Genomic DNA, 24,665 nt, shown 5'->3' with positions numbered 1-24,665 from the left:
ATGTGGGAGGAAACCGGAGTACCCGGAGAAAACCCACGCATGCACGGGGAGAACATGCAAACTCCACACAGAGATGGCTGAGGGTGGGAATTGAACCATGGTCTCCTAGCTGTGAGGTCTGCGCGCTAACCACTCGACCACCGTGCCGGTCTTTGGAAAATGTCTCGGAAAAAAAAACATAATATTTCAACTCCTATCCATCTATCTTCTTCCACTAATCCGAGGTCAGGAGGGCAGCGGCCTAAGCAGGCAAACCCAGACTTCCCCAGATCCCGAGGCGTTCCCAGGCCAGTTGGGAGACAGAGTCTCTCTGATGTGTCCTCCTACCGGAAGACAAAAACACTTTAAAACAATTCAAACTACCAATTTATTTACCAATATAACACCATGAACGGGCGGTACGGTGGTCTAGTGGTTAGCGCGCAGACCTCACAGCTAGGAGACCAGGGTTCAATTCCACCCTCGGCCATCTCTGTGTGGAGTTTGCATGTTCTCCCCGTACTCCGGTTTCCTCCCACATTCCAAAAACATGCTAGGTTAATTGGTCACGCCAAATTGTCCATAGGTATGAATGTGAGTGTGAATGGTTGTTTGTCTATATGTGCCCTGTGATTGGCTGGCCACCAGTCCAGGGTGTACCCCGCCTCTCGCCCAAAGACAGCTGGGATAGGCTCCAGCACCCCCCGCGGCCCTTGTGAGGATAAGCGGTAGAAAATGAATGAATGAATGAATTTTCCAAAGACGACCTCTTCCAAAATACTTCCAAAATAATTCCAAATACCAATTTATTTACCAATATAACACTATGAACTATTTACGTTAACTTTCCATTAACTTTATGCATGAGCTTTCCTCTTCCTGTCACATGTCTTTCTCCTTCCTGTCATGATCCCTGCCCAATGCTCTTCTGTCACCTAATGGCTGTTTTTGGCATTAAAATGGTCCTCCATACATGACAAGCATGGAATTGGATTGGAGTTCACCCGCTGCTGACTATTTGGAAATATACATGGACGGGAAGATCCTTCAGGTTCGGAGAAGCCGTTCCTCCGCAGCTTCTGACTCCTGTTCAGCAGTTGAACGGTTCATTGTCATTCCCAGCGATGTCTGAGGCGCACAGACAGGCTGTACATTACAAGATGAGGCGGGATTAGATGACAGCGGGTTAATCTTTAGGCTCACCATCTGGCAACGCCACGAGAATTAAACTTGAAGCCCCCTGAGGCCTTGGCCGCTCTGCACACGGACGCCACCTTTTCCAGTGGGATTTGGCAGACGCGTACGTCCCTTTAAGACCAGCATAGCTAAACTTTTGTTTACGTTCGCAAAGCCTGTGTTGTTGTTGTACGCTCATCCGGTGCCGCCAAGATTAGAAAGGAGACTGCGGCTGTAGAGTACAGCGAGGGCTTCATTCATGTTTGGAAATTCCGATTGCGTCATAGTACGTGTTTTCCATAGCAGGAAGCAAGACATGGAAGCGGACAAAATACTGCAAATGCTTTCTTTGTGTTGATGGCACCCACAGCGAGATGATGACCTTTGCTAAGCTGCTAGTAGCAAATAAGACACCTTCCTGACTCATAGGCTGCGTTTATGTTTATGTCATAGCCTGACTTTGGAGATTATTACCAAATATGTCTGTTAGTAGCGTGGAAACTCTGGAAGGAAAAAGACGAAATAAACAAAAGTACTGGTTTAGGCTGACAAGGACTTTCTGACTAAAGTCATTCATTACAAAGTAGTTAATTATCCATCAGTTTTCCATGTGGCTTATCCTCACTAAGGTCGAGGCTAAATAATCAATCAATCAAAATAAACATATGAAATAATAATAATGATAGAATGTCTTGACATTAATAATAATAAAAGTAATAATAAATAAATTAACAAAAAATAAATAAAAACTAAAATAAACAATCATACAATATTTAGTCCATCCATTTTGCCGCTCATCCTCTCTAAGGTCACAGGTCAATAGTAATTTAAAAATAATAAATAAAATTGAAATAAAATAAAAAAATCTAAATATATAAAAAATCTAAATATATATATTTATATAATATTTATATTATATATAATTATATTATATTATAATATAATAAGATAAAAATAACCAATAAATAACATGGCTTCTTTTGGAGGAAAACCTGCCCACACATACGTATGTGGGCTTCCCCAAAAATAACTAAAAACAATTACACTAAAAACAATTATTCTAATAATTAAATTGGCAAATAGAATAAATACAATGAAAATAGTAATTATCAAATATTGAATAATATAGATGGAGGGATGGAGGCTGATGGATGGATGGAGGCTGATGGATGGATGGAGACTGATGGAGGGATGGAGACTGATGGATGGATGGAGGCTGGTGGAGGGATGGAGGCTAATGGAGGCTGATGGATGGATGGAGGCTGATGGAGGGATGGAGGCTGATGGAGGGATGGAGGCTGATGGAGGGATGAGGCTGATGGAGGGATGGAGGCTGATGGAGGGATGGAGGCTGATGGAGGGATGGGGGCTGATGGATGGATGGAGGCTGATGGAGGCTAATGGAGGGATGGAGGCTGATGGAGGGATGGAGGCTGATGGAGGAATGGAGGCTGATGGAGGGATGGAGGCTGATGGAGGGATGGAGGCTGATGGAGGGATGGAGGCTGATGGAGGGATGGAGGCTGATGGATGGATGGAGGCTGATGGATGGATGGAGGCTGATGGAGGCTAATGGAGGGATGGAGGCTGATGGAGGCTGATGGAGGGATGGAGGCTGATGGAGGCTGATGGAGGCTGATGGAGGGATGGAGGCTGATGGAGGCTGATGGAGGGATGGAGGCTGATGGAGGAATGGAGGCTGATGGAGGCTGATGGAGGCTGATGGAGGGTGATGGAAGGATGGAGGCTGATGGATGGATGGAGGCTGATGGAGGGGTGGAGGCTGATGATGGCCTGAAGTTCATGAAAGAAACATCGTATTCATAAAGAGACCAAACTGCAACACAAGTGCATAGAGACGACGTGGTATTGGCAGTCCGACCACTAAATCCATCTGATATGATTATTCTTTCATACTTTCTCCTCCAAGCTCACATTTTCCAATGTCCATGTACGGAGGAGATCCCAGGTCCAACCGGAGGAATATAATCCCATCAGATCATTCCCTGCTCTCATCTGCATCATCCTCTGTTCTATGATTCTACTAATTGTAGCAAACAGTGACCTTTTCCCTCCCTAACCAACAGATGGGGGCCGAGTGCCCAGCAGATGGTACGCCACTCAACACAGCCAGTCGGCAGCAGAACAGGAAACCAAAGGAAACCACAGGAAACCGTCCTTCGTGCTCCATTCTCCATCCTCCATCTTCCGTCCTCCTTCCTCCGTCCTTCATCCTCCATGACTGCCGATTCCAGGAAAAATACACCTACTTCTTCTCACACACATCTACGCTCGGAAAACACCTTGTTATCATTGTTGAGATGCGATCCCACCGACCCCATACTGATTCATATCCAGGCTGGTATCACTGATACCTATCCCGTGCCAATCAAAACAAGAGTCAGCTCATCAAGGCATGTAATAGGACACCTATAAAGCCCAAAAAATCTTCCAAAAAGTGCTCACAACTCCTGCATACTAAGCAAGCTACAGCCACATTGTTATTATTATTATTGTTATTAACATTGTTACGCCCAAGAACTACATTACTGGTGTAGTGACACCTCCACACACCACACCGGCTAGCTACTAGCCGGCATGTGACTAGCTCAGTTGGCTAGAGAACGGTAACGCTACATATTGGAGCTAACGCCACTGCTGCTATGTTTTTGTTTTGGAGTTTGTAAAAGTTAACGCTAGGTGTAGCGTTGCTTTCTATGTTGCTACGTGACATCCATGCACCCAGGAAGGAAGTTCCGCTAATACGTAAAAGGAGCAAAATACAGCAAAAGAGCGAAGTCTCCAGGTGGAATAGGTGTGTCCCATTACGTGCATTCATTTTTTTTTATCTCACGTGTGTTCCTGTCTCACATAAGGATTGTGAGAGGATTGATTCCCTAAGAAATATTGCATGTTTTTCCCATTGTGAATGTGTGATGACAACAAAGATGGATGTCTACTCTAATGAACCTCGTAGCTCCATTCCTGTCCTGTGTTGGTTTTTCCACGAGCTTTACTAGGACTGAGCGGCATCGGGAGGGACTCTTAAGAAGCGTCATCGGATTAGCGAGCCGGCACCTGCCTTCAGTCGACCAGCCAACACCTTGACAGACGCATCATCTCATGCGTGGGCACGCCTTCATCGTTGCATTTTTGAAAGGATGAAGCATGTGAAGGTTGAACATCTGCCTTTGGTCTTTGCTTTGCTGCGCGTCTGCTTTGGTAAGTTGGACTCTTTCACATCAAATAGAGTATACTAGCGCAGGGAGTGTCCAAAGTACATGAAACCCTCTGAAAGAACCCCTCTGTAAGAATCCCTCTGAAAGAACCCATTGGAAAGAACCCCCCTGAAAGAACTCCCCTGAAAGAACCCCTCTGTAAGAACCCATTGGAAAGAACCCCTCTGAAAGAACCCCTCTGGAAGAACCCCTCTGAAAGAACCCATTCGAAAGAACCACCCCTGAAAGAACCACCCCTGAAAGAACCCTCTGAAAGAACCACCCCTGAAAGAACCCCTCTGAAAGAACCCCTCTGAAAGAACCCCTTTGAAAGAACCCCTCTGTAAGAACCCTCTGGAAGAACCCTCTGGAAGAACCCCTCTGAAAGAACCCATCCGAAAGAACCACCCCTGAAAGAACCCCTCTGAAAGAACCCCTTTGAAAGGACGCCTGTGAAAGAACCACCCCTGAAAGAACCCCTGTGAAATAGCCACCCCTGAAAGAACCCCTCTGTAAGAACGCCTATGAAAGAACCCCCCTGAAAGAACTCCTCTGTAAGAACACTCTGGAAGAACTCCTCTGTAAGAACACTCTGGAAGAACCCCTCTGAAAGAACCCATTCGAAAGAACCACCCCTGAAAGAACCCCTGTGAAATAGCCACCCCTGAAAGAACCCCTCTGAAAGACCCCCTCTGTAAGAACGCCTATGAAAGAACCCCCCTGAAAGAACTCCTCTGTAAGAACACTCTGGAAGAACCCCTCTGAAAGAACCCATTCGAAAGAACCACCCCTGAAAGAACCCTCTGAAAGAACCACGCCTGGAAGAACCCCTCTGAAAGAACGCCTGTGAAAGAACCACCCCTGAAAGAACCCCTCTGAAAGGACCACCCCTGAAAGAACCCCTCTGGAAGAATCCCTAAGTAAGAACCCTCTGAAAGAACCCCTCTGAAAGAACCCCTAAGTAAGAACCCTCTGAAAGAACCCCTCTGAAAAAAACCCTCTGCTGTTTTTTACAGTAATAACATTGAAATATTATGACAAAAGGTTGTAATCTAAAGTGAAAAGTACTTGCAATATTATGTGGCAAAATAACATCGGAAAAATAAAAGCTGAAATGTTAAAAAAAGATGATATTTTATTAAAAGTTTAAATATCATGAGAAAAGCACAAAATAAAGTTGTCCTTTTTTTAAATGAGTTAAATTATAACTTTATACCTAACTACATAGTCGCAATTTTATGGGAATGAACATATGAAAGAAAAATACATTTTGTTAAAAATATGTGAAAATAAATAATTGGAAAAAAACTGAAAAGAAAAGCTTTAACATATTTGTCAACATTTTCAAAAGGAATAGTTTGAAAATGTGAAAAAGAAAAGAAAGATTAAGTAGCATGACCATGTCCGGTTTCTATAAAAGGTTTTCCTGAGGAGGCTGACGTAATCCGCCGTAATCCCAAAGGTACCAAGAAAGGGCGTGTCAACACCTGTGATGTCATTTTGCTTTCCTCCCCCAGCGCAGGCAGACTTTGCCCCTTACTTCTTTGACAACGGGCCGTACAGCTACAATGGGAACATGGCCCTCTTCAGCCTCTCGGAGGACACGCCGGTTGGTGAGGTTGACCCACACCATCAAACGTCGGACATGTTGGCTGCCACTGTGTCTATCTTTATCACTTTATCATCCTCAGCTCCCATTTTCTTCACCACATTTTCACAGAAAATAACAATAATCACAATCAGAATCAGCTTGTTTAAAAACAAAATGTCACTGTGGGAAAACAGAAATCACATTTGGAGCCAAAGGAGACCACAAGCTAGCTTAGCTTGGCTGGCATTGTAAACAGATATAGGCAATAGGTTTGATAAAGTGATCAAACACGCTAGCATGGATTAGCGTAGCCTGTCAAGTTCAATACGAGTTGCTGTATACATGTATACATACTGTACATACATACTGTACACACATATATACATACTGTTCATACAGCACATACATACATACATACGTACATGTATACATACTGTTCATACAGTACATACATACATACATGTATATGTACTGTACATACATACATACATACATACATACATACTGTACATTCATACATGTATACGTACATACTGTACATACATACATGCATGTGTACATACATACATGTACGTATACATACTGTACATACATACATACATGTATACATACTGTACATTCATACATACATGTATACATACATACATACATACATGTGTACATACATACATACATACATACATACATACATACATACATACATACATACATACATACATGTATACATACTGTACATACTGTACATACATACATACATACATGTATACATACTGTACATACTGTACATACATACATACATGTATACATACTGTACATACTGTACATACATACATACATGTATACATACTGTACATACATACATACATACATACATACATACGTACTGTACATGCATGCATGCATGTGTACATACATACATGTATACATACTGTACATACATACATACATACATACATACATACATACATACATACATACATACATGTATACATACTGTACATACATACATACATACTGTACATACATACATACTGTTCAAATATACATGTATACATACTGTACATACATGTATACACACTGTACATACATACATACATACATACATACATACGTACATGTATGCATGCATACATACATGCATACGTACATGTATGCATGCATACATACATGCATACGTACATGTATGCATGCATACATACATATATGTATACATACTGTACATACATACATACAGACATGTATACATACTGTACATACATACCTACATACATACATGTATACATACTGTACATACATACATACTGTTCAAACATACATGTATACATACTGTACATACATACATACTGTTCAAACATACATGTATACATACTGTACATACATGTATACACACTGTACATACATACATACATACATACATACATACATACATACATACATACATACATACATACATACATACATACATACATACATACATGCATGCATGCATGCATGCATGCATGCATGCATGCATGCATGCATGCATGCATGCATGCATGCATACATGCATACATACATATATGTATACATACTGTACATACATACATACATATATGTATACATACCTACATACATACATACATATATGTATACATACCTACATACATACATGTATACATACTATACATACATAGATACATGCATACATGCATACATGCATACATGCATACATACATGCATACATGCATACATACATACATACATGCATGCATACATACATGCATGCATGCATATGCATACTGAAGTGTTTTTCCGCTATCAGGATGTGAATACATGGTTCCCTCGCAGGTACACACATCTATTGCCTCAACGGGACCGACCCAGAAGGCCAGGAGGTGAGCTATGGCCTTTCGTTTGATCCCGGCTCCAAACAGTACTTCAGGATCAACCCCCACACGGGAAACATCACCTTAGTGGAAAAGCTAGACCGCGAGGTATGATGTGCAACACTAAAATGATCAATAAATACATACGGTTATGTTTATCTTCTGGACATTCGCCATTCGTGGACCAATTCATTGGCAGGTTTTCGCTCGCTTTTGTGTGCTCACTTTTGCTGTTGTTTGTGCTTTTTCTTGTTAAATGATATTTTTGGCGTTCGCCACTACCAAACAACCTATTGGACACCTCTGCCATAGATGTACTGCTATTTTTGCGTGTTTATGCTCCACTGATAATGTTTATTCACCAACTGCTGCAATTTCACACTTGGTTTTGGCGGTCCTTGAATGCACCATGGCTGTGTTTTCCTGACTCCCACAAGCAAATCGTGGATCTACATGATATGTTATATGGCCGTTTGCTCCATCTTTGTTCTCAGAGAGAAGATTCTTTCGATGTTCTGGTCAGCATCACCGACGGGAAAAGCAAGGTAAGGAGCACACACTTGAACTAAATAGATGGGAGTGAAATTAGAAACAGGTGTGGGAGATGGGAAAAACAGGAAAAAGGACACGAGGCAAGAGAGGGGGGGACTACCAAAATAAGAGCATCCACTAGCATACACACAGAGTACTAAAGAGTGTCATGTAGTAGACGTTATATTAGTAGATTGAAATATGCTGTCATATATTTTTCATTGTAGTAAGATAGTATTGAAGTCTCGTCAATCTTATGTATCATCTCCTGGCACCCAAACTAAAAACACAGTATGCGTACACGTCTGAAGATGCTTTGATTGACGGCACTTCTCTGTTTCAGGTTGTGGAAAGAGTGACCATATTTGTGATGGACACAAACGATGAGAAGCCTCAATTCCAAAACATGCCTGCGATCATTGACGTCCTGGAGGTCTGTGAAGGTGTCTTCCAAAACGATATGTTACAAAAGAATCATGTGTAAACATTGACATCAAATGTGTACGCTCATTGTAGACGACAGAGTCCGGACACAGCATCTTCAAAGCGGAGGCCGTGGACAGAGACACGGGCTCGGGGGGCTCGGTTACCTACTACCTCCTGGTAATTGGCTGTAATGGCCCCTCCCTTTCTGACAGCTTCATTAGAGATCGACTGCATTATTGGTGCATATTAATGCTTCCAGTACACCTTGCAATCCAACCTACCCTGGTGTTGCCTGCATTAGAGTTAACCGGCGGCTTGCTAGTTGTTGACGACCAAGCAGAAGCTCCACAATGCAAACCAGCCCCTGACTAACTCAGCCAAGAAAGTCACCTTTCTGCACCCCACTTGCATGGGTGTTCAAAGTGTGGTGCAGGGGCCATCTGTTCAACATGGCTCATTGCAGAAATATAATAAACAAAAACCCAGCAAGAGTGGAAAACTACAGCAAAATGCATAATGTTACTACGTTAAAATGCCATAGCATTTCAGTATGTGGAATCAAACTATGGAATGGATTGAGTAAGGACCTCAAACAATGCACAACGATGAGCCAATTCAAGAAACAATACAAGCAGTTGATGTTTGCTAAATACAAGGATGAAGAGTCTTGAAAAATAAATTTTTTTTTAATTTAATTTAATTTAATTTAATTTAATTTAATTTAATTTTAAAAAGTAAAAAAAGTAAAACTTAAATTATATTAGGAAAACAGGAAGTGAACAAATGTAACAGTTACTGATTGTAAAAGTACCAGATGGAGGGGTAGGATTTAATAAGCTTTGCTTCTTCCTACTCCTTTTGGACATGTGGAACTGTGAACTGATTATGTGATGCATTTCAAATAAAATAAATTACCATTACCATTACTAATAAAAACCCAAAATGTATTTTTAAATGTATATGTTGTTTGTTATTGAAAATGATACTGTAAATATGAAATTGACAAAGACAGGTCGATAAGAGGAAAGACACTAAGCTGTATTATTATTATTATTGTTATTATTATTATTATTACTATTATTATTATTATAATCATTATCATTATCATTATCATTATCATTATCATTATCATTATCATTATCATTATTATTATTATTATTATTATTATTATTCGGGTTGATATGAGGGAATTATGGCATCATAACGATAACCGATCATTTATAAAAATGCCCTAATTTGGTGGCAATCAACATCGACATTTGCCCGAATCCACATTAAGTGGGTTAAATAAAAAAGCCTGGTCGTCCAGTTTTCTTTTTAATGTCAAAATCTGGTCTCGTCCGGTGAGCGTCCATGCATTAGGGCGGCGTAGTTGCACGGATTAACATGACAATTACATTTGTTGCACGTGTGGCTGATTTGGCGATGGAGTGGCCGTCAATGTTAGCGCACTTTGGGGCTTTTAAGAGCATCTGGCCGGCCGTGGTGGCGAGGACGATTGAGGCGGCTCACATCTGTAGCGGGCAGCTTTCACCTGCCTGAGCATATGGGCTCCTTCCATCCAGATGGACAAAGAGATATGCGCGCTGTGGCCTAATTCAAGTGAGTGTTTCCATGCAGCCATCTGACCACTCTGGGCGCCGTCTCACGTGAGAGCCGCTAATGGGGTTTCAATCGGGATGCTTTCACTCTTGTGACCTTGTTTGAGCCTCTTGTTTTTTTTTTTTCCTCTTTTTCTAAATCCTGCTTTTATTGTGCTTTGTGTCGCAGAACGCACAGTTGAGCTTGTTTGCCATCGACAGACACAGCGGGGTCATTCGCATCAAACCCGAGGAGACTCTGGACTACGAGAAAACAAAGACACATTTTGTCACCGTCATTGCAAAGGTGAAGAGAAATGACGTTGCCACTTTCAACATAAACCATGTGCGGGTTTACTCTATTATACTATTTCTGCAAAAACACCAAACGAGCTATGTGCGTATTAAAATCAATTAGGGCTGTCAAAGTTAATGCCTGAACAGAATGTTCCTTGAACACCACTTTTTTTTGACACACAATAGACATGCGCATGTCCCATACCATAATTTGGGGAACAAATATTGAGCAGAAATGTAGAAAGAAAAAAGTATTTTGTAAATTTAGCTTCAAGCATGTTAGCCGCACAATCAGGAGATCAGGAAGACTTGGATTCGAATCTCCGCTTAGGCATCATGTTAGCTTCATATCTACTCCAAATTGTCCACAGGTATGAATGTGAGTGTGAATGGTTGTTTGTCTATATGTGCCTGCATTACACATGAAAAAACTGTTTTTTTTAAAATTATAGATACAAATATTTCCATCTGCGATTAAGCGTGATTATTTATGAGTTAACTAAGGACAAAATGGGGTTAATCCCAATTAAATACATGCAAAATATTGATAAGAGATAATTAGGAGATTTAAAAATGATCTAAAACAATACTAGCATTTGTAACCCGCAATGCATGCTGGGTAACTTCAAGATTCAAGATTCCATACACGGGTTACGATACAATTTAAAAACGCTATATTTTAAAACGAAACGATTCGATACCGTGTACAAACGATATATTGTGTGTATATTTATATATATATGTTACATTATGTCATTATATATTTTATATATTCACGCGAAAACTGTTTTTTTTCTTTAAATTATGGATACAAATATTTCCATCTGCGATTAAGTGTGATTATTTATAAGTTAACTAAGGACAAAATGGGGTTAATCCCAATTAAATACATGCAAAATATTGATAAGAGATAATTAGGAGATTTAAAAATGATCTAAAACAATACTAGCATTTGTAACCCGCAATGCATGCTGGGTAACTTCAAGATTTAAGATTCCATACACGGGTTACGATACGATTTAAAAACGCTATATTTTAAAATGGAACGATTCGATACCGTGTACAAACGATATATTGTGTGTGTATATATATATGTTACATATATTGTGTGTGTGTGTGTGTATATATATATATATATATATATATATATGTTACAATATGTCATTATATATTTTATATATGTTACATTATGTCTTAAAGAACGTGTCAGGAATCAGTATTGGACATTTCAAATACTAAATAATGAATAATAATCATAAAAATCAAATATTTCTAACTCCAATCCCTTTTTCTTGCAGGATGGGGGCGGTACGTTCAACGGCAAGGAGCAATTTTTGTCCTCCTCTTCTACCCTCACAATTAATGTGATCGACGTGCAAGACACGCCGCCATCTTTTATCGGGACTCCGTACTTTGGCTACGTTTACGAGGTGTCAACGCCGGTGAGTGCCCGGTTGCTTCATCACTGTCTGCGGGGCCGCACAGTGGATGAGTGGTTAGCATGTTGGCCACACAGTCATGGACATCTCTGTGTGGAGTTTACATGTTCTCCCCGTGCATGAGTGGGTTTTTTCCGGGGATTCCGGTCTCCTCCCACATTCCAAAAACATGCTAGGTTAATTGGCCACTCCAAATTGTCCATAGGTATGAATGTGAGTGTGAATGGTTGTTTGTCTATATGTGCCCTGTGATTGGCTGGCCACCAGTCACATGGTGTTGTGATATACTCTAACTGATGGATTGGTATTTCAGAAGTGAAATAAGGTTTACTGGATTAACACAGGGCCTCACAGCTCGGAGACCCCAGTTCAATTCCACCCTTGGCATGTTCTCCCCGTGCATGTGTGGGTTTTCTCCGGGTACTCCGGTTTCCTCCCACATTCCAAAAACATGCTAGGTTAATTGACCACTCCAAATTGTCCATAGGTATGAATGTGAGTGTGAATGGTTGTTTGTCTATATGTGCCCTGTGATTGGCTGACCACCAGTCCAGGGTGTACCTTGCCTCTTGTTTCAAGTCAGCTGGGATAGGCTCCAGCATACCCCCACCGTAGTGAGGATAATCGGCATGTATGGACATGTATCTATGTTTTCCCAGGGGTCGGAGATATTCACAGTTGTGGCCAAAGATGGTGACGTTGGAAACCCAAATCCAATTAGATATTCTTTTGATGAAGGTAAGCGTGTAAATCACAGGTTGATGCCATATGAAGAGGTGGACTCCAGATATAACGTATACTGTTGCTTCTCTTTACAGGTGACGATGGAGTTTTTAGCATCAATGAGACCACCGGCCTCGTCACCCTGCTGACAAGTCCCATTCATCTAAAGAGAGAAATCTTTAACATTAAAGTCAAAGTCAGTAGCTGCACAGACTGGAAGGATAACATAGCGTGACTTTCACTGACCTTGGACGTAATTTCTGCAGGCATCTGAAGTGAGTCCAGGAGGCCGACCCATGGACTATGGAGTGACCATGCTGGTGATCCGGGTGGTGGACCTGAATAACAACCCACCAACATTCTACGGGGAGAACGGCACCCAAAGCATGTTTGAGCTGACCATGTACGAGCACCCCCCGGAAGGGGAGATACTGCGGGGGCTGAAAATCACAGTGAGAGACGCCGATCAGGTGAGGGGAGACACAAAAGCGAGACCGATGTTACGTAACGCTCCGCATGCCCGCCTTCCACCACTTTAACTAATGAGAAGTGGATTGGTTGCGTTAAACGTGGTGACCTTTTCAGGCCATGAGACTGCTTTGAGCCTGTCGTAATGGCCGCCGATCTTTATACGAGGAAAGCGCACAAATTAAATGATGATGCAATCTGATTTTAAATACATGACGCTTTTAGACTGATTTCAATGCGCTTACTGAATGCTTTCAGTCACATGTACTCTATGTATGTATCTAAATACTCTCTCTATACTATGTATCATCTGTATATGTATCTATCTAAATACAGTATATATTTCACACATAGAAGCAAAGCTTATTAAATCCTACCCCTCCATCTGGTACTTTTATAATCAGTAACGGTTACATTTGTTCACTTCCTGCTTTCCATAATACAGTTTAACCCTTGTATTATGTTACGGGTCAATTTGACCCGTTTCAGTTTTTGAGTTGACCAAAGTACTGGTTATCTTTTCTTTTTCTTCATGAAATTTTGTGACTTTTCCTCATCTAGGGTCATGAACTGGTGGGTAAAATTTGGACACTCTGAGGTGTAGTGGTATGTCTGTGCTGAGTTTGTATACAAAGATGATGTTGCGGGTCATTTTGACCCGGACACTTTTATGTGGGTATATAGCTGTTCAGATCCAGAAAAAAACATGTCTCTTTGATGTAGTTTATTTTGACTGCCCAATTATTTGTATTTTGATTGCCTTTGAAGAGCCATTGAGACCCAGGTGTGTGTAGAGGAGGAACTTTCTCTCCCTTGTCCTTGTCACTGTTCTCATGTCATCTCTTTGAGATGCACACCAAAAATGAGCTCCAGAAGGTTTACAGCAGAAGAAACTTTATCACAGATATTGAACTGTGATTAGTGATGCAGAGGAAGAGATTTCAGAGACAGAGGATCTTTCAGAGACTGAGGACAATCTTATTGATGATCTAGATTGTACAAAATCTAGCTATGCGTGGAATATGCAAGGAACACACCTGGAAGAGCATCTGAGAAGAATCAGAAGATGCATGTGGTGCTGGAGATGAGTGAAGGGCTGCAAGGTCATAACATCACATGTGACAACTTCTTTACATCTTACCACCTCGAAGATGAACTTCTAAAGAGAAAGCTGACTATGTTGGGAACAGTCAGAAGAAATAAGCCAGAACTTCCCAGTGAAATTCTGAAGATGCAGGGCAGACCTCTGCATTCCTCAATATTTGCTTTCACTGAGAAAGCAACAGTTGTTTCATACTGCCCAAAGAGAAACAAGAATGTTCTTGTCATGAGTACAATGCACACAGATGCATCTCTGAGCACAAGAGAAGACATGAAGCCACAAATGATCCTGGACTACAACTCCACCAAAGGAGGAGTTGACAATCTGGACAAAGTCACAGCAACATACAGTTGCCAGCGCAAGACTGCTTGTTGGCCCTTGGTGATTTTCTACAACATTGTGGACGTGTCTGCTTACAATGCCTATGTCCTGTGGACTGAAATCAACCAGCAGTGGAATGCCGGTAAATTTTACCCACGTCGACTTTTGCTGGAAGAACTCGGCAAAGCACTCGTCACTCCCAAGACCCAGAGGTGAGCCAGGCCACCTCAATCCCCAGCAGCTGTAGCTGTCGTTGAAAAGGTTAGGATCCAGTGGATACAGGTGTAAAGAAACGGAAAAGATGCCAGGTCTGTCCCTCCCGAGAGGACAGTAAAACAAGTACCTTTTGTGTGAAATGCAAGAATTACATCTGCAGTATAGTTACATTTTGTCCATCATGTGGAGAACACTGAAACTGTTGAACATTGAAAATCTGAGAAAATGGGGCAAGTTAAATGGAAAAAAGTGTTTGTGAAGAGGGAAAAACTTCTACTAAAAACTTCAACTAAATAGTTCTTAAACATAGTGTTGGTATTAAAAATGTATTGTATGTCTCTTTTCTAAATGCTTATATGATCTAAAATAAAGTTGTTATTGGTTCACCTGATTTTTTGACTGTTTTGAGTGGATTTACACAGTATGGGTCAAAATGACCCGCAACATAATCAATGTAATTTTTTTTTCAACATAATACAAGGGTTAAGGTTTTTTTTTTTGAATTTTTAAATTTTGTAATTTTTTACTCATACTGAAGTACGAGGTGATACAGTAAACCTCGGATATATCGGATTCAATTGTTCCCACTGGTTTTGTCCGATATAAGCAAAATCTGTTATACTATGCGTATACCGGAAAATGTCCGTTTTACGCATATATCGGATTATTATCCGTTATAAAAAGGCACTTCCTTGACTATGTTTCCAATGTACCTGGACGCGCAGGCAACGCTGCAAACGCTGCAAATGACGTCGTATAGCGGCCTGTCACGATTCGGCGAATCGGAGCGCCACGATGCAGCCATCCGATATATGCGAGGGAAATTTAATGGAAATGCATTGGAACGGGACTGGAGATTTTGTCCGAAATAGGCGAAATCTGTTATAAAAAATCAGATATATATCAATGATTTTTTATTGGAAATGCATTACAGAAAAATTGGTTCTTTTTTATCTGTCCTTTGTGAGCGAATTTCCGATATATCCGAGTCCGATATATCCGAGGTTTACTGTATGACCATACAATGACATAATGGGTACCATAGTAACTGTCCATATAGTGATATATATAGCACAAGAAAAAAAAAAACATTAAAAAAAACAACTTAAACTCTATTAGGAAAGCAGGAAGTGAACAAATGTGACAGTTACTGATTGTAAAAGTACCAGATGGAGGGGTAGGATTTAATAAGCTTTGCTTCTTCCTACTCCTTTTGGACATGTGGAACTGTGAACTGATTATGTGATGCATTCAATTGTAATCTGATGCATGTTCAAATGAAATAAAACCATTACCAGATATGGTACCGATAATTGATTACTTTTTTATATCCACCAAGAAGTGTGGTTTGTGTACACCAGGAAGGACTCTGACAAATTAGGATGTGACCAAGTGTACCTGTGACATGATGACATTACTACATCACTGCTGGTGTGGCCCAGCAAGGTGCACTGTATTCAGGCACACGTTCCGAGCAGCCAGTGTGACGCCATTATTTATCGCAGCAATTTTTTAAAATATATTTGGATTTATCCGTATCAAAGACTTCAGTTATGTTGAGTATTTTATTTTATTTTTTACAGTAATAATAATATAATAATACAGTACATGACAATGCAAGTATTTCCACTCATAAATGTGTTTCTTATTTGTAGGGCGCCAATGCAAAATTCAACCTGAGGCTGATCGGGCCTGGCAGGATGCTACGTGTGGTCCCGCAGACGGTACTGAACGAGGCCCAGGTCACCATCTTGGTGGAAGACTCCGCCGCCATGGACTACGAGAGGCACCACTTCCTCACGTACAAGGTGTGTGTGTGTGTGTGATTTGAATCCCGACACTTCCCATCACAAGCTAAAAAAAAGTCGTGCTTCTTTTAGCTACTCGCCGTTGAGATCGACACGCCGGAGAGGTTCAGTTCCACGGCGGATATCATCATACATCTTCTGGACACTAACGACAACGCGCCGAAATTCTCCTCAGATTACTACATAGCCAGAATTCCCGAAAATTCACCTGGCGGATGCAATGTTGTGTCAGTTCTGGTGAGTTACTCGTCATCCTGGCTAAAAATATAACAATCCCCTACACACACACACACACACACACACACAAATACACAAATGTACGTCACTGTGAGCTCAAGAGGAATGCTCGATTTGAACAAAATGCCAGAAAGAGGCTTTAATTCTCTAAATGTAGACTTTCGGTGCTGAGGTAGGGATAATATGTGAAAACATGTAGATAAAAGCTAGGCTAGGGAAGCTGCCAGATGGCTATCACTTTCATTTTGTTGTGTAACACCAAATTCCCCTCTGGTTTTTCTCCTCTTTTTTTTTTTTTTTTGAGGATGTGTAAAACATGTTCAGACACCGTGTTATACCAACAAATAACGTTATGTTAGTGGAAGCATCCTGGGAGCCATTTTGTGACTTTCTCCTCCCGTTTGTCCTTCATACAAACCCCCCTTGCACGGGCTCAAAGCAGCAGCGAGGCTCATAAATCCTCCCGTTGCGTGAACACCAGCAAGGCTCGCTGCCTTGATCCCAGGCAATTTCAATCAGATAAAAGAACAGCCGACAAGTGACCTTGCTCACATGGAGACGGTGAACAGGCGTCCCCGATGCAGCAGATTAGCCGATGACATGATGATGCGACGATGACATCGAGCGTATCTTCTTTTTTTATAGCTTCGACATCATGTTACTGACCTGTCCACGCCACTTCATTTCCCAATAAACAAAATAATCCCTGCCTTTTTTTTTTTTTTTTTGGTGTTTGGGATGCCGCAGTATTTTGGAGGACTCTCATTTTCCGGGTTCTTCATATCATAAGATCTCGCCAGATTGGAACGTGACAGGATTTCTGTCATGTGGACGATAATAAATACAAGAATTAACCAAACAATAAACCACAATGAGGGCTGCACGGCGGTCGAGTGGTTAGCATGCAGACCTCACAGCTAGGAGGACCAGGGTTCAATCCCACCCTCGGCCATCTCTGTGTGGAGTTTGCATGTTCTCCCCGTGCATGCGTGGGTTTTCTCCAGGTACTCCGGTTTCCTCCCACATTCCAAAAACATGCTAGGTTAATTAGCCACTCCAAATTGTCCATAGGTATGAATGAAAGTGTGAATGGTTGTTTGTCTATATGTGCCCTGTGATTGGCTGGCCAGTCCAGGGTGTACCCCGCCTCTCGCCAGCTGGGATAGGCTCCAGCATGCCCGCGAGGAGGAAAAAGTGAGGAAAAAGCGGTAGAAAATGAATGAATGAATAAACCAAAATGAACTGTATGAAGTCAATATATTGCCATGCGCAATCTATTCTATGCATTGGTTTCAGCTCCTCCATAGAACAAACGAAATAATTTGTGTAATATACAAATGTGCTTGAGTATTTTAAGAATTATTGAATTAAATTGATTTATACACGTGACCTTCTCTTTAGGCAATAGACCCAGACTCTGGACCATGGGGTGAAGTGAAGTACTCCATCTACGGATCCGGGGCTGAATTGTGAGTACATTCATTCCCTGATTTTCCCGTGTCTTTTTGTTGCAGGTGAAATGATATAAGTGTAATTACTGTAATTAAAGTCAACTAGGCTGTTCATCAGCTGATCAAAGGTTCAACAGCACAGCCTATAGCCAAAAACTTACCACTTCCACACGAATGGGGAGGATAACTATTAAGAGTTATTTAACCTTTAACATGAACATTAATCAAACGTAATAATTTTTTCTGGGTACATGATACCATACAGCATCCATATCAAACTTGCGCGGGCCGCACTAACATTAAACTTTCATATCAAGGCGGGGGGCTCAAACTAGTGTCCTGCGGGCCACATTTGGCCCGCGGGCCGCAAGTTTGAGACCCCTGATCTAGATCCAGCCTGTTTCACTTTAATGATTTTTTGCAATAAATTGGTAATTTAAATGTGTTTTGTCTTACTCCCATTTCCTTTTGCGTTGAGATCGCTACTTCGAACCTCCTAAAAATCCAACAACGCAAACTTTTGTGCAATTCCACAACTGATTTTTGACTGATTTTTATCAGGAGTGTCCAGAGAATAAGGGCTCAATGGTTGACTTTTAGTTTTTCGTGTCCGTGTGCAATCCCAGACTTGAGAAAGAAATGTGTTTTATTTATAACGCTAAATAATTTCGATTCAGGATCCTCAATGAAAAAAAATGGTGAAAATTATCCGTATTATCGGTGTGACTTCAAAACATCTTTTTTTGTACCACGCCACTGTGACTCTTATGAAAGTCTTAAGAACGGATGAGATCATGAAGTCTTTGGTCTTCTTTTGCTTGCCCTTGTTAATCCTCTAATGGGATTGGGGAGGGGGGGCGGGGGTGAAAATAGACCGTTTGCCTCTAACCAGCGTGAACTCTACCAAAAGCAACACGGAGTCACTAAACAAATCAGACTTGATTGAAATTGTCAAGGGAAATCTGATGTTGGCTCCCAAATACACAAGAGCCTACACAAGAGTGAAGACCACATCTTGGAGAATAAGAGGAAGTAAAACTGGGAAAAATGTCATTCATTGCTAAAATGTCACTTCATATAAGTCATCTCCTCTCCTGCCACGGACAGAGCCCATGATGGGCAGACTCACATGCCTCGACACCCACGGTGATAAGCATGTGGAGGACTTATTTTGGATATCGGAGGCACATGGCGAGTGGGTGTGGCATTGATGGACGGGTGTACAAACCTTTTCCAGTGAGGGCCACAGCAACACATAAAAAGCATCTTATTAATTTCTACCTGAATATTTCAACCTTTTTCTAAAAACTAGTATGACTTAGTTTTCATAATAATTTGACTTTATTCCCATATTATTATAACTTGATCCCCATCTGAATTTTCCAAAAATTACAACTTTATTTTCTTTTGTTTATGTCTCATATATTGACTTAAAAATAAAAAAAATAATTTATTTCATATTTCAAGTCTATGTTAATAAAATTTCAAGATTTCTCTTAAAATTGCGACTTTTTCTTGTTTGAACAGAATGTTTTTCTCATAATACTTCAGTTTTTGTCTGAAATAATCTTAATATATTTTACTTTACTTTATTATAATACTACCATGTATTATTACTATGATTATTTCCCATCATAATTTGAGTTATGACTTTATTTATTATTTGTAATATATTTATTTGTAAATTGTGTGTTAGTTTTTTTCTGTTAATATTTTAACTTTCTGCTATTTTACTTTCCCATACATTCCCATAATATTTGACTTTTTGCCTTCTCCCTATCCTAATTGTCCAAACAAATGCAACTTTATTATAATAAATATAATATAAATATTATAATAAATATTATATAATGATTATAATAATACTATTATGACTATTTAAAAAATTACGTTTATTTCTGTAATATTTCTAAAATTCTGTGCAACTAAAATGATATGTTATTTGTCATCATAATATTATCTCTTTTGAAATTCCCTTTTCCTTTTTATTAGAAAATAACTTTTCTTGTAATATTTGGACTTTATGCTCGGTAAATTTAATTTTTTTCCCATTTTTGCTGCTGTTTTTTCCCCCCAACGATTAACTTTCTTGTTTTTAAATTTTCTCCTCGTAATTATGACTTTATTCCTATCAATTTGGACTTTACCTTGTAACATTCTAACTTTTTCTGCAACCTAATTTTTCAAAAATTACTGTTAATAATATTACAAAAAAAGTACAAAAATGTTATGTCACTATAATGATGTTATTCTATTAAAATGATGAAATTCTGTTGCTTTTCCTAATTATTAGTTAACGACCTAGTTACTTTTTGCTAATAATAATTTACTCTTGTAAAATACTGCTGTTGTTTATTTTAGTTTTCTTGTTGAAGGGGACCTTTTTATGCTCCTTCTCAGCTTTTTGTATTGATTTGTGGGCTCCTATAGAACAGCTACACACAATAACCCACACAAAAAGCTTTCTAGAACTTCCAGAATCTGCACCTATCCCAGCTGTATTTGTTTGGATATTCCACCCACGGCCCGTCTCCAGACATGCCCATTCCACTGTGAGTGGTCACACTCCCAAGAATTCCAGAGGAGTTCCGGACTACCAATCCATAATTGGTCTTTAAATTCTATTCCATTGTACGATGAGCCAATCAAAAAACAGCCACAGACTGCAAATGGCCCCTGAGCCACACTTTGGACACCCCTGCATTAATATGTATCTTAGCATGCAAGTTAGTGCATAATTATAATTAATAATTATAACCAAGCTTATTGTTCTGACACCAACGCAACGTCCGCAGGTTCTTGATCCAGCCGTCAACTGGCATCATCTACACGCAGCCATGGGCCAGCCTGGACGCAGAGGTGAGGTCCAAATATAACTTCTACGTCAAGGCAGAGGACTCGGAGGGCAAGTACAGCCTAGCCGAGATCTTTGTCACCGTGCTGGACCTCAACGACCACCCGCCCGCCTTCAATGATAACTTCCTGGAGAAGACCATGGTGATTGGCGCTCCGGTTAAAATTGAGGTAATTGTTGATCGGACGATGGAAAGCATAAAAAGGTTGCACGAGGACGGATGTTTTACTTCACCGTAATCCCTGATCGGCAGGCTGTCGACGACGACGCAGAGGTGCCAAACAACGTGATCGAGTACGCCATCATGAAAGCCGAGCCCGACAACAACATCTTTGACATCGACAGCGACACGGGCGAGATCAACCTGAAGTCCTACATCAAGTCCATGGCTATCATTCAGAACATCACCAAGAAGAGGGACTGCACCTGGTCGCTTGTGGTGCAGGCCCGGGACCGAGGACAACCGTCCTTCAGCACCACCGCCGTGGTCAAGATCGACATCACCGAAGCTGTGAGTACATTTCTTTTTTTTGTCTGAATTTTACAGTAAATTTATGGAAAATGTGCAGAAAAGTTGGACACTTCTATGTGCCCTGTGATTGGCTGGCCACCAGTCCGGGGTGGTTTTCTATCCATACTGTGAGCATGTAGTAACACCTATATTCATGATAACATGTCATAATCTTTCTTTAGTATTAATTATTATTATTATTGAAACACTTATATGCTAGGACTACGTTAAAAAGCCATAGCATTTCAGTATGTGGAATCAAACTATGGAATGGATTGAGTAAGGACCTCAAACAATGCACAACGATGAGCCAATTCAAGAAACAATACAAGCAGTTGATGTTTGCTAAATACAAGGATGAAGAGTCTTGAACCAGTCATGATGTGCTATATATATCACTATATTGACACTTACTATGGTACACATTATGTCATTGGATGGTCATATCACCTCGTACTTCGGTACGTGACAAAAATTTAAAAAATTAAAAAAAATAAATAAAAGTTAATAAAATAAATTAATAAATGAAATAAATTTGCTAAATACAAGGATGAAGAGTCTTGAACCAGTCATGATGTGCTATATATATCACTATATTGACACTTACTATGGTACACATTATGTCATTGGATGCTCATATCACCTCGTACTTTGGTACGTGACAAAAAAAATAATAATTAAAAAAAATAATAAAAATGAATAAAATAAATGAATAAATAAAATAAATTTGCTAAATACAAGGATGAAGAGTCTTGAACCAGTCATGATGTGCTATATATATCACTATATTGACACGTATAAAAGTCTATTGTATGGTCATCACATCATACTTCAGTATGTGACAAAAAATAAAATAAAATAAAATAAAATAAAACAAAATATTTTTTTAATTAAATTAAATCAAATCAAATTAAATTAATAAAGTTAAAAAAAAATCTTAAATTATATTAAGAAAGCAGGAAGTGAACAAATGGAACAGTTACTGATTGTAATATTGTTTTTTTAATATTGTTAATAAGCTTTGCTTCTTCCTACTCCTTTTGGACATGTGGAACTGTGAACTGATTATGTGATGCATTCAATTGTAATCTGATGCATGTTCAAATGAAATAAAACCACTACCATTACCAATTATTCTTTAATACTGGAACTTCCTTCCAGGGTGCATGGAAGAACAGCAGCAGTGGTGGCACCTCCAATATGTAGCGTTAGCGAGGGTGTGGGGTCACTACGCCGGTAACGTAGTTCTTAGGTGTAACAATGTTAATAAGAATAACAATAACAATGTGGCTGCAGCTTGGTTGAGATGCAGGCATATGTTGGCGCTTTTTGGAGTTCTGTTCAGAAGGTTTATACGGCAGGAAGTGCATTTTTAGCGGCCTCTCATGTCACCAAATTGTGCATTTTGGATGATGGGCCTCAAAAAAGTTTAAATTCAGCTTGGAATCCTGCAAATTGACTCCCCCATGATTAGCATCCTCCACCACAGCAGTCTGTACGCGGCGGTGTCTGACAAGCTCTCTTGTCTCACCTTGTCCTGTTTTCAGGTCAAGTCCAGATTTGTCTCGTACTTCCTGGGCCTCAGGAAACGTCCGAGGGCCGTGTTTGGGATTTTTATGACGGCCGCCACCTTCACCATTTCACTGACAATCCTCATTTCTACGCTGATTTACTGGAACTCTGTGAAAAAGACTCGTGTCAAACCTCAGGGCAAGATCAGAAAGATTATCAGGAGGCCGTAAAAGCGAAGCTTCTTGCCTTGACATCATCAGCACCTCCTTACCCGATTGGAACGTTTCTTCTTTTCACGCAGCGGCGTCTGTAAGGGAGCACAACATGACTCAAAATGTCTCCTCTGGACAACCTCTCTGATCTTGTCTTGAAAGAATAAAGTGTTGAAATTGCAGCTACAATAACCGTGCAGTATTCAATTCCTCAGACCTCCATTTTTGTTGGCAGCCATTTTTGTTTGTGTGACAGACTGTGACTTCAGTCCCATGGATGTCAATTCTCCTTGTGCTCTTTTACAGACCCGACTCAAGGGGGGGCCGTTGGGATCTATTTTAGCGCACGATAGAAACAAGCCCTTGCAAATTGTAGGCATGCTGGCAGGCGGGATTAGTTTCATGGTCATAGTCACGGTCATCATCTCCACCGTCACCTTCGTACGCAACAAAAAGTCCAACCGGGTCCTGCCCAATCGCCGTGTGAGGAGGAGGCCCCGTAACCAGAACCCCTGGACCTTCAAGAACCCCTTCAGGACGCCAAGGGACCCAGAGGAGAACTTCCATGTGCAGGAGGAGGAAGAGCAGGAAGCCGGGGAAACGGCGGAGAACCTCAACCACAACAACAACGTCACCAACGTTGTCAGACACTGGCCTCCGCCTCCCTGTGCCCCCTCGCTGCCGCCCCCGCCGCCACCTTACATGCCGGGGGAAAGGAAGTGGGCGGTGCCCACGGTCTCGGCCGCTGTGGCGGCCCGGCCCAAGAAGAAGTCGGTGGTGTCGGGTCAGGACATGATCAACAAGGCGCTGGTGTCAGAACTCAAAATGAGACTGGAGCAGAAGAGGATGCTCAATCATTTATAATGTGTGTGTGTGTGTGTATGTGTGTGTGTGTGTGTGTTGGGGGCAGTGCTTTGCAAAAGTCTTGGGCCACCACAATATTTGTTGTTTTGAAATTTGACTAAATTTCATGGATCTACTATGGTGGATGTTATTTAAGCGATATTTTCCATGTTACCTTGCTTATGGATTCGCTTAATTAGTTCCACACCCAACGATAAGTGAATTCCTTATTTGTAAATGGAACATTTTTCTAGTTAAAGAAAAGTTTATGACCTTCTAAATATGGGTTTTTTAACATTGTTAGA

The 24,665-nt window shown here is 40.6% G+C and overlaps 1 protein-coding gene across 3 annotated transcripts; it reads left to right on the top strand.

The window, feature by feature from the left end:
• The first annotated feature begins 961 nt into the window (after window positions 1-961).
• On the top strand, window positions 962-24,603 carry cdhr1a (cadherin-related family member 1a). Of its 3 annotated transcripts, none has more exons than XM_058064383.1 (18): window positions 962-1,279; window positions 3,243-4,377; window positions 5,891-5,986; window positions 7,792-7,937; window positions 8,324-8,374; window positions 8,704-8,793; window positions 8,877-8,963; window positions 10,557-10,673; window positions 11,962-12,105; window positions 12,762-12,840; window positions 12,921-13,021; window positions 13,092-13,295; window positions 16,588-16,740; window positions 16,813-16,977; window positions 18,379-18,446; window positions 21,224-21,452; window positions 21,536-21,793; window positions 23,824-24,603. In XM_058064383.1, exons 2-18 carry the CDS (start codon window positions 4,317-4,319, stop codon window positions 24,379-24,381), a joined length of 2,607 nt encoding a protein of 868 aa, XP_057920366.1. In that variant the 5' UTR covers window positions 962-1,279; window positions 3,243-4,316; the 3' UTR covers window positions 24,382-24,603. The 3 variants fall into 3 exon arrangements, with proteins under 3 accessions (XP_057920366.1, XP_057920367.1, XP_057920368.1); XM_058064384.1 differs by having other exon boundaries at window positions 965-1,279; window positions 23,341-23,973; XM_058064385.1 differs by lacking the exon at window positions 962-1,279 and having other exon boundaries at window positions 4,339-4,377; window positions 5,891-5,982.
• The last annotated feature ends 62 nt before the right edge of the window (window positions 24,604-24,665 follow it).

This window comes from Doryrhamphus excisus, chromosome 2 (genome assembly GCF_030265055.1).
Source record: "Doryrhamphus excisus isolate RoL2022-K1 chromosome 2, RoL_Dexc_1.0, whole genome shotgun sequence".
In the NCBI taxonomy this organism is placed as follows: Eukaryota; Metazoa; Chordata; class Actinopteri; order Syngnathiformes; family Syngnathidae; genus Doryrhamphus; species Doryrhamphus excisus.
The sequence above is the reverse complement of the archived record's forward strand: the minus strand, read 5'-3'. Positions and strand labels throughout refer to the sequence as shown.